General features: G+C 39.3%; 1 protein-coding gene across 1 annotated transcript in view; it reads right to left on the minus strand.

The window, feature by feature from the left end:
• Positions 1 to 7,095, minus strand: part of LOC139718197 (ADP-ribosylation factor 1-like 2) — a 52,327-nt gene extending 45,232 nt beyond the window's left edge. The window contains exon 1 of the mRNA XM_071629678.1: positions 6,229 to 7,095. Within this exon, the coding sequence (XP_071485779.1) occupies positions 6,229 to 6,337 (109 nt within the window). The 5' untranslated portion in view covers positions 6,338 to 7,095. The remainder of the gene's footprint in view (positions 1 to 6,228) is intronic.
• Positions 7,096 to 12,305: the final 5,210 nt, after the last annotated feature.

Below are 12,305 nucleotides of genomic sequence, written 5' to 3' on the forward strand. Positions count from 1 at the left end.
TGTCCTACAATCACAAAACGTATCTCAATAGGCCCCACTAATTTGAAAATTACAAACAATCAGTAAAAAAAAAAAAAAACAGGAAAAAAAAGCAAAACAAAAATTCTTTCGATTTCGGATTATGTCTTTCTCTGACAATCAGGCCTATGCAACTAAAAAAAAATAATAAAGTAAAATTAAGATTAGAAATGAACAGCATGTGGTATACGTGCGGAAGCGTCAACATCTCGAGTGTGGCAACTTTGGCTGTGTAGATGATCATCAGTAATAAATAAATATGAGAGCAGTTGTACTTTCTTAGGTTTACTTGACATTTTTTCTTTACTTGATTGTGTGATCATGTATCGTCACTAACAAAATGATCGTTTCCCTCATTTCAGTCTTGTTTCGCAGATGTGCCTTTTTCAGACAGAAATGTCTTTGAATAGATACAGATGATGAGGAGCAGAAAGACCTGAGATCATGAGAAATTTTGTGTCAATCATGCACCTGTAGGCCTACATCTCAAAAGCGTCTCAAAGACAGTTCTAGCATGCTTTACTGCTTTGATCCCATGATTGTCACCGCCAGCAAGCCGGGAGAAGAACAAGATGGAGATTCGAGAAATCTAAAACTATATGCGCAGAAGAAAATAACGCAGAAAAATCAAATGAAGTGAATGTGCAGTCTTGAGGTGTATGTTTGGAAATCATACCTCAAAGCAAACACTTTCGCTAGGGAAAAGCAGGCAGTTTTTAAAAGAAATGATGGCAGAATGATTGTCACTTGTGATCTCAATAATATTTCACTTTTCCGTAGCATATTCCAGAGCAAAAAAAAAAAAAAGAAAAAAAAAGAAAAAAGAAAAAAAAAGGACGGTAATCGTAGAGGACAGGTATATCCTATAGGCAAGGTATTATGCGTGTGCGAAAATGTGTACGATGAATGCCCTTGTACTAGTAGGCCTATATTAGGTCCATGGCCTGTCGACAAATCACCCGACGAACAACATCAAACATGTCCTTCACAAAACGTACAGGCCCACTATTGTTTACTCTCTTTTTTTTTTTTTTTACTTGGAAGCTCATTTATCGACAGAATAACAAAAACAAGAAAAATGGGAGGACTGTCTTTGATTGTTTGAGGTATTTTATCTGTTCTTGTCAACACATATGGCGAAAGAATCTCATTGTTTATTATAGCACGATCTGCAGAACAGTCCACTAACACGCAGCTCGTAGCTGGTCGTATGAATACAAACAGTACCCAAGTACATAATACGTGTAAAATATATAGCTCGCAACGGGGCGAACGAAAGAAGCCAGCTCGCTTGCCACGGCCGGCCACGCATGTACCAATAGTGAGTGGCATTGTCATAGCGAACTGAAGCCAGAACGATATCGCCACGGACTACATTGTTTAGTGAACTGAATCCACTCTTCGGTGGAAGCATGACTAGCAAAGAGCATCGACTTTTTGGTGGAAGGCAAAGAGTGGTGGAAAGCGCGTTGCGTGCTGGGCATGTGTACAATATGGGTACTAGTGCTCATGGCCACCACACAGTACTAGACACTTCGATTATAGTACACGGTTGGCGGCCGGCCCCATCCATGCCCCCATGACTGAAATACGACAGTGAGTATCACACGTACACACAACATACACCGCACAGGGGTATCGTACACTACAGGACGTCGGACATGAGACGCACACAGTAGCTATACCACAGAACTCTCTGTGGGCTATACACACAATGTACGCAGTTGTCGACAGCTTGCTCTGCTAGCTATAAACGGATCGCGGATCGTAACCTCTGGGATGCGGTCGCGCTAACATTGTGTACAGTACACTTCAGTAGTATATCACATAGAACTCTCTCACAGAACTCTCTCACGAGTTCTGTGAGTAGTATCCGAAAACCGACTTTCTTCTCGGGACCGCAAGGGGGCGTTGTGAATCATGCGCTCGCGAGACCAAATCCTTCAGTTTAAACGAGCCGTTATTTTCCGAGAGTCACTACTGCAGTTCTCATCTAAATTGACGTTCTAGTAATCAAACATGAGTTATAATGCTCCCTAAGCATCATACTGACTAGCAGTTATATCCAGATACTTTGAATCATGGTTTCACTCGGTGAAATGCACCTTAACAGGAACTCCATTTTATCTTTAAAAAAGCGAACCCACTTTCAGGAGTAGGGCCCCCATGGAGGAAGCGACGTGTAGTGATTGTTTGTATCCTTTTGTCCGATAAAACTTCACATCTGTCGCCAAGAGGAGTGACCAAAGCCGATCTAAACGCATGCAAACTCTGACATCTTGCACAGAATGATATCATAGCCAAAAGACTGAAGTTTTCCCCCTTTTTTTGTCCAACTGGTTAAATAGCTCGCTGAATGGAAATGAGTGGTCTCCTCTATATTTGTCTTTCCATGCAACAGCAATGTTCGGACACAGTTGAGTTGATGTAGCAAGCAATTTGCTATCTGATTCAAACCTTATTAAGTTAAAGTTTAATAATCAAGCAACACCTAGTCACCCCTCCCTGCTATGAATCCCCTCCCCCCCCCCCCGTATACTTTTAAGTTCCTCCAAGCGCATGTTTCGCATAATTCAAGGTGGCTACAATAGAGCAAAACGTATGTATTTGTGTGTGTGTGTGTGTGTGTGTGTGTGTGTGTGTGTGTGTGTGTATGTATGTGTTTGTATGATATATATGTAACATCAAATCAAGGTATAAAAATCAAAATAGAAACTTATTCTTCTCATCAAATTTAAGTTCTCGACAAATTGAAGTTCTTGTAACTCAATAATATTTGCTGCTAGATTATCGACCAAAATGATATACTGTGCACAAACCTGCGAGAAGATTTTGAGCTGATAATCTCATTATCTCATCGTTTTTGCACATTAAATGACTGTGGTTGCGATCGAGATTACTCTGTAGTGAAAACATGTGAAATTTGATCATTCCATACCCTCATAACTTTCACATCCGATTTCGATGAAACCTGTGGTATTGTGTTGCACTCCTTGCACTTTGTCAAAATCAACTTGAACTCATGTTTACTTGAACTCAGCATGGAATCGCACTTGGACATTTTTTCAAAGTGTCAAGAACTACCTGTAAGATTACTCTGTATGTATACCATGAAGAGTTGCCGCATGCAATACTGCATGGTGATCACCATGAGAGTCATAAAGACAAGTGTTGCTATATCAGATTTCAACGGATGTCTCGAAGACAATGTCATAGACCAACCTGCTCGCCGATCCCTCTCAAGTGAAATATCGGCAGATGTGGTTTAGTGAATGTGATTGTTTATCTGAGATTTTGTGTTGATGTCTCCCAAATTATCAATTACATTTTCGTCTCTTAAACAGGTTGTGAAGCATACCATGAACAGTTTACTGTCCTTAAAAGTCGCACACTAAGTGGATACTTTTGTGGATGAGTATTGGCGTCCAGGCAATAGAAAGGAAAAGTATACAAATCAATATTGATTTGATGAGTGGACACACAGTACATTTGGAATGAATTCTCGCGTGAACTGATACGTTCTAGCACACACCTTATTTTTTTTTCCAATTAAGACCAAAGTGTGTCCTTGAACGCTGGAACACATCGTTATCTGGCATTGTACTTTGTGAAACAACTCATAAAGTTGTTCCTAATGAGGTAATCCAACCCATTACTATCTACTATAATAGATCCAATCGCTTTGACTCTCAATAATGGCAGTTTATTCCTGCTAGAGTCCTTGTCAAAGAGAATCTTTGATTACTCATAATTATAACTGTAGGAACGGTAAAGGATAGACGAGTACAGATGTGCTATATTAGCGATTAACAAGGATACAAAGCCAAGTTAAGGGAAGTATAGAGTTCACTTCCTATACCATGTAGCTGTAACACATGATTAAACTAGCATCTGCGAATTTTTCCCATCGTGAATTCCGTCAGAGTAGTAGATATTAAACAGGGAAGAGGAAAAGAGAAAATGTGAAAGTTGCCTGTCGTGTCTTTTTCCTCTTTGAGAAGCGTACAACACGCATGTAAAAATTGAGAAGGAAACCACTTTTTGTGGCGGATAGACAATAAACTAGAATGTATTCTATTGACTGCTTGCTCTTGGACGGCTAGACTGCTGTTTAAATGCAAAGTTGTGTATATTGGCAACATTTTTATTTGTCTCCCGTTCGACAGGACGAACTGGTGTAAAAGAACTGACTTCGATGCAGGGCTGCTAATGTTCAAACATCTAAGGAAGGTTCCGATACGCCAAAGCGGACTCGGGGAGATACTTTAAACTTGTATCTCGGATGCACCTCAATAACAGGCGAACTACTCAGATCAGGGATACTTTTTATTCTCATGTCAGGTCATGAAAAGACATCTAAGTTTCCAGGTAGCCCCCTACAGAATCATATACGCGCATCACCAATGGTTACGAAGGCATATATAGTACGAATCTCTAATTTGGCCATAACTTAAAGGAACAGTAATCAGTCCCATGGGCAGTACACCTCATAACGATGTGTGTTTGCATTACATATATTGATATTGCCTCATATCTATTGTGATATTGTCGAAGGATAACTTCCTGAGAGCTGAAATTTGCTCGAACTCGCTGCAGTGTCACTGAAATGAAAGCTGTGTGCAATGTGCACGGCTCAGCTCAGAGATGTGTCTATCTCACCTAATCTTCTGGTCTAGCACATTAGTGACAGCAAAGACGAATGTATATCTCACTGTGGGATGCCTTTCTCACACCGCAGATCAAAAATTAGCATGACAAAACGCTGACATGCACGTAAAAACTGTTGCGTTGTCCCGCTTTTGCAAGACTTCTCTACCACCTACTCAATCTCTTTGTTGGCACCTCAGTTTGAGCTGAGCCGAGGCGCTTCCAAAAGAAAGGCTGCGATTATGTCCGACACCTACAGGGCTTCCCAACTCACACCTACAATAGAAAGACTAAATGAAATTGTCCAGGTACGACGCTACCTTCATCCATGCTTCTATTAGCGGGTAGCAAAATTGTCTGCTTCTTCTCCTTCTCCTTCTTCTTCTTCTTCTTCTTCTTCTTCTTCTTCTTCTTCTCGGAAGACGTATAAATCAGTATTTTGATGCTGCGTGAAAGACTTTTTGGTGTGTGCAAGCAAACGTGCATAACATTGCATTCCCTGTACATCGTATAGTCGGAGAGATAAACCTTATTTTTACTATTGTCTCTGTATCTACAGGAAGGCAGCGCTCTAATTTCATGCATTTGAATAAGGCTGCGCTGGTACACTTGTACTAGTGTTTGTCATAGCTCTTTAAATGTTTACTGACAGTATCTTGATGGTCGTTCCTATACTGAAGGGACACAATCTTTTAGAGTACTTCTCAAACACTGTATGCACATTTTACAACTTTAGTTTTAATGTATGTTTATTTCAACATGCTGCATAGTGAGATACAGCGACCTGATCACACAGGTATATAATACACTCGCTCAGACACCCACACACACACATGGTCATAATTATATATATACATATATATATATATATATATATATATATATACATATATATATAGGATATATATATATATATATACATATATATATATATATATATATATATAGGGGCCGATTATACCAAGGGGATATCACACACAGACGGAATATTTCCCGTTTCTTCGTCGTGCACATTCTGACCTGATGCATGCAGAAAGTAGATTATTATTCTAAATAGTGATATAGGTCCTAGCATGCAGAGTTTAGCATTATACAATCGATGATGAAATTAGATTCAGCACGAAAGATCAACCGACTTGTGGTTTTCGATATCCAAAACGTGCGTTATGAAGATATGCTAATTGCCTTTTTTTTTCTTCTTTTTTGATCGTGATAATTATCATGCTTCTATCGGGGATAGATAGGGATTAGTTTTCAAAGAGGGGAAAAAGCATCTACTGATCTAGTGACAATTCTTTGATATCTGCGACCTTTAAAAAATTTACAGTTTTGTATATAGGAGATTTGCTTTCAAACCCCAAAGGCATGCAAGGCCGGCGTGAATTTTTTTTTTCTCATGAAAGCCAGGTAATTCTGTACCCGAAAAGTTACGGACACTTCCGTGAAAAATATCAAAACAACAACAAAAATTGATACACAAACAAACCAATAAACAGTGAAGACTGGGCTTTACAATAATGATTACAATCCTATTACTGATTTTGATTGAGCTTGATTGCTTACCTGCCGCGTCGAGACCCAACATCAGTATCCTCGATTCGCGATCTCCATTTATTGGGAATCTGCAGTCCACACTCAAAATATCCGATAATTTTCCCATTACGTGACCCATGGTGAGTTAATCTCTTGCTTGGTTCGACGATGACGAAGTGAAGTGAAGGCTGTGGAGAATATTTCAGAAATATTCCTTCCTAGTTTCCGGACATCAGGGCTGACCTGACCTGTACACAGCTAGTATCGGGATGGGGCTCATGAGAGCTATAAAGGGTTCCCACGAATCTGCACCGCTTTTTGAAAAACTTTCCTTCGACTTCTTATACCTTCAAATGCATTAGGGAAACGACACTGTTAGTGCCCCTTTCACTGCTGTGGCTATTTCTTAGACTCTTTGCCAACATTTCTGATCGCGGGAAGTCTCTGGACTGCTGAATCTGACAGCTGGACGGTCCTGGACAGAGCGGAGAAACACATTCAACCTTCAAGAGATCCACCGACTGTTTCTTGTTCAGGCAGACAGCGTGTTAAACAGGCAGTTTTCTGAGCTTCTGCTGACCAAGTTTGGGCTCGAGCCAACCGCGGATCGGCGCAGAAATACAGCGTACCGTCAGAACTTGCATGTCAACCTTCTTCAATCACAATAATAGTGGTTACCACGGCAAATGTCATTCAACCAGAGGATGAATGCTCTGACCAGAGCATTTTAAAAAGATTACTTCGGAGCTAACGGTTACTACAGCACGCACCGCTAAATATATCCGACAGGATAAAAACTTCTGTAGCCGTGTGCGGTACGGTCTCTCTGTAGAAATCAGTCAGATTTCGCCGTGCCTCCGCGCGGGGTAAAAAACCAGATCTACCTGTCTGCACGTTCCGTTGCAACAGCTTACGAGAATCGTGTGGAGTGGTACGGTTCGGTGCTCGGGCTTAGCTGTGAGTAATCCTGGATTTAGGTAGGCCGCGTTTCGGCGGAGCCCACGCTCGGTTGCGAAATACATCAACATGACCCCAAAGGTAATATGTATCACTTCCGTTTCGGAATATCTGAGATAGAAAACCGAGATGCAACGTTTATTCAGTTAAAAGAGGAGTTTTATTTCCACAGTGCACAGAGGGATAATGAGACAAAAATAGAGTGCGTCATGATTATACTTGGGCTTAGGTGGTCAGGGCTTTTCTCATGCACAAAATTATTGAAACCCCCTCCAAGATTACACATATCTACACATACAACAGGCCTAGCATTACATTACAAGTGCTGTTAACTATAATTACGTGAACTACAGCCATCCTTTGCTGATGATATGTGCACATGTGTAAACAATGTTTCTTCATGATTTTGAGGCGCATGCGTACAACGCAGTATACTGTAATCATTTCCTTGATATTGACGAACTACATGATAGAAATCTGTGTCTAAATCTGAAATACTGTTGTAACAATCCTAAAATAATAGAGACTTGCGTAAGGTTAAGCACACATACGCACACACACACACACACACACACACACACACACACACAAATATTGAAAAGAAATATCAACCATATCTGATGGATAACACATAATATTCGAAGTAACCAACCAGGATGTTCCTATTCTCTTCAGTTTTCCTGCTTGTCTTAATCAACGATACATGCATCCATGAAGCTGACCTTCGTGTAGAACCCTGCTGTAGATATATTGTTTCTCTATAATATTTAGATTTGATTTATTTTTTTCTTCAAATGTCATTACATTACATTAATTCACTAGCCAAATATTGATTTTCAATCGTCAGAATGGTTTCGTTGCGGATTTTCTTTGCTTTTCTTTTCTTTTCTTTTCTTTTTCAAATCTCTCAGTTGGTGTTGTCCAACCATGTCTATATATATATATATATATATATATATATATATATATATATGTGTGTGTGTGTGTGTGTGTGTGTGTGTGTGTGTGTGTGTGTGTGTAGTGCGGGGAACAAGGTAAAACAGTGATGATAAAAACGATCTTTCTTACCAAAAATAACTTCTGGATTATTCTCTGTGGTCACGACATTCCTAATGGATCTACCAGGGAGGTGGAAGACCACCTCCCTGGATCTACAGACCTACACGCAGCAAGAGTCTTGCCAGGTTGTTGAGCAAACGTTCGTCCTTCACTGCAGAACTCTTCAACCACAGTCTCTCGCGATCAGTCCCGTTTCCGTTGCCTTGACCAGTAGGGGGCGTTCTCTTTCAATTTTCCTATTCATACATTAACTTACAAAATCGGAGGCGTGATGGTGGTTTACGATGCTACCTGCGACCAGTGTACTTTACTCATTTCAAACTCCAACGTGGTGTTGCAAGAAAGTCGAGTTGCGATCGAGTGCAAATTTAACTATCGCAAACTTTGCAATAGATAGATCAATTGCACCTTGAAATCAATTGCAAATCCTGCAATGGATTGTAAATTTGCAATCAATTCAGGATTTGCAATTGATTTGGGGGAGTTGCAATTGATTGCAACTTTCTTGCAACACCCCCGAGACTCACGTGGAGGTATTCGGCCTAGACGGACCTTGTATACCTCCTTGGCCAGATCGTCATTCGAAAAAACAAAAAACAAAAAACGAAAAAAACAAAAAAAAAAACAAACGACAGTAATATGCTAGTACGTTGTAGTGCATTCTTTCTAATATAAACACAATAATATATCTACAAACATCTCATTTTGATTTCCATATCTTGTGCTTCTGTTGATTCGAGATGTGATGTCATAAAGTAGAACAGTATGGGTCCTTCATGCAATATGATGTGCTAAGGGTCCATACTGCAATAACGAGATTCGGATGATCATACACACATAGCCAAGACGCGCAGATGCCAGTTCCATCTCCTTGCTGATACCAAAGGTAAGTAAAAGATGAGAGAATTTATCCGCCCATGGCGAGATTGTGTCGTGTCTTCTGCAAATGACAACATCCTTATGCAAATGGAATAACACGCTCTACTTTTGCTTCCTCCCCCCCCCTTGTAAGTTGGTATAGGTGTCTAATAATAAAACATGTTCTGTATTTCTCTGTCCTTCTTCACACTAATCCCTATGATATGTGCATTTGATCACAAAATAAAACACAATCCATCCTCATACTCTGTTTCCATGAGATGTATTCTTCGATTTTATTTCGTTTCATTTAACTTCGAACGTAAATATAGAATAAAAATCGAATAAATCTGTTTACTTGAGACGCTGATGCTTGCACTATTAAGAAAATAATCATCCCATTGATTTCAACTGCTTGCAAGTATCTATTACACGTCATTCCGTCAATAGACACATTTACCGACACACGCAAGACTGGAATGCTCCCAGTGGCGTATCTAGGGGGGGGGGGGCAAGGGGGGCACGTGCCCCGGGCGCCACTCCTTGGGGGCGCAAAAAACGAAAAAAAACGGGAAAAAAAAGAAGAAGAAAAAGAAAAAAACGAAGAAGAAGAAAAAAGAAGAGAAGAAGAAGAAGAAAAAGAAGAAGAAAAAAAAACTCGCCCGGAGGGGGGGGGGGGGGGGGGCAGAAAACCAAATCAAACAAGATAAAAACAAAACATGGTAATGACGCGGACAAAATGACAATGTTTATTGTGTTCACACAAGAATTCCATGTTATGTAAGCTGAAATACAACAATTTTCGGCTCGCTCGCTGCGTTCGCTCGCCAAAATTTATGTAAATAAAGAAGGTTAGAACAAAACGTGATGATGCCGCGGACAAAATGACAATGTATATTGTGTTCACACATGTCATTTTATATTTAGCAAGCAAAATGTTTTACGGAGCAGCGGCTGCAATTTCTTTCGTTCTGAAGCGATCGCCAATTGGATCAAAAGAATGCGCCAACGGTTTCGAACATATGGGGGGGGGGGAGGGGGCGCAAAAAAATCAAGCAAGATAAGAACAAAACGTAATGATGACGAGGAAATATGCAAATTCCGGCTCACTCGCTCGTACAATTTAGAGTATTTTTTTCAAATCCACAGTTTCTTGGTATAAATCGTTATCTATAAGGCCGTCACTATTATCTTGATTAGGATTGTAAGATTAAATACAGTGTAAGTAAAAAATGACAAGAATTCCATGTTTTGTAAGCTGAAATACAAAAAAAAATTTCGGCTCGCTCGCTGCGCTCGCTCGCCAAAATTTATCCAAAAAAAAAAAGAAAAGAAGAAGATGTGACGATGACGCGCACAAAATGACAATATCTATTGTGTTCACACATGTCATCTTATATTAAGCAGGAAAAATATTACACGGAGCAGCGGCTGCAATTTCATTCGTTCTGAAGCGATCGCCGATTGGATCAAGAGAGGACGCCAACAGTTTCGAACAAAATGGGGGGGGGGGACGCAAAAAAAAAAAAACAAATCAAAAAAGATAAGAACAAAACGTAATGATGACGCGGAAATATGCAAATTTCGGCTCACTCGCCTCGTACTAATTTAGAGTACTAGTATTATAAGTCCTCAGTTTGATGGTATAAATCGTTACCTATAAGGTCGTCCTATATCTTGATTAGAATTGTAAGATTTAATAAGCAAAAATGACAAGAATTCCATGTTTTGTAAGCTGAAATACCAAAATTTTCGGCTCGCTCGCTGCGCTCGCTCGCCAAAATTTATATCCAAAAAGATAAAAAGAAAAAAGAGATAAGAACAAAACGTGATGATGACGTGGAAATATACAAATTTCGGATAACTCGCGCGTACTAATTTAGAGTACTTTTGAAATTCCTCATGCAGTTTGTTGGTATAAATCGTTATCTATAAAGCCGTCACTATATCTTGATTGCAATTGTAAGATTTGATTAGCAAAAAATGACAAGAATTCCATGTTTTGTAAGCTGAAATACCAAAATTTTCGGCTCGCTCGCTGCGCTCGCTCGCCAAAATTTATCAAAATTCACTACATTTAAATCACCCTCAAAGGACCCCTTTAAAGTGCTTGAAAAAGCATATCATGTGGACTTTGTTTAAAGTCCCTACCGGGATGGGGTTGGGTTTGAACACTTTTTCAGAAATTAGGGGCGCAATTTTCGCGCTTGCCCCGGGCGCCGTTTTCCCTAGATACGCCACTGAATGCTCCTCAATGTATCGTTGTAATAATGCATTTACGCCCATCAGTATTTTATAATCCCCTGTATTTTTAGTTCAGAAGTTAAAGATATACTTCTCTTAGCAGTCAATATCAACCATCCTTGTAATTTTATCACTATCTCACCGTCATCCCTGATTTAAATTCAGTTTTCGCATTCGTCATTCACTGCTTCACCTTATACCGTCCAATTTCTATTTTGGCATGTTTATCTCTCTTCCATCTCTAGCTCACATCAGATGTAACGTCACTAAAAAAAAAGATACGGTCTTCTTATTGGTTGCCTATAATGAATGAATAACATGTAATTTCGTTATTTCTCTGTCTCTGTGGAGGTTTATCTAAGTACAGTGTATTCTGTTTGTTTCCAATCTCACTAGATTAATGGTAAGTTTTGATGTGTCTCATAATACACCCATTATTATCATCGTGTTTTGTTCTGTGTAGAACAAATTTCACCGAATGAAATTTTGATAGAAATTAGCAATCTCTTATTCTGGCAAAAAAATATCCAATACTACGTCACCTCACCTATTGCACAGACATGAGCTCGCATCTTACTTTAGAACCTATCCTTGATCTAAAGGCAAAATAGAAGAAAAAAGAGTTGACTGAACTCTCATACTATAATCGTGCACACGCTCAGTTGATCTGCTTTTTGTATTCTCTTCTCTTTTGTGGTAGAAAGTCGCCAAAGGTCGTACGATTAAATTAGCTGCAAATCCCCGTTGCACATCGATGTCCAACACAGTGATTAATTTTCTGGGTTTAAAATAAATATCAACACATATAATATACGCACACACACACACACACACACACACATATATATATATATATATATATATATATATATACTATATATGTATGTATATATATATATATAATCATATATATATATATATACATATATATAACACCCATATTTATAAGATTGTGGTAGTTTTATATAAATGTTGATATCAGAAAAAGC

Source organism: Diadema antillarum, unplaced genomic scaffold (genome assembly GCF_040938485.1).
Source record: "Diadema antillarum isolate AM-2024a unplaced genomic scaffold, OU_Dant_1.0 scf00000091, whole genome shotgun sequence".
NCBI lineage: Eukaryota > Metazoa > Echinodermata > Echinoidea > Diadematoida > Diadematidae > Diadema > Diadema antillarum.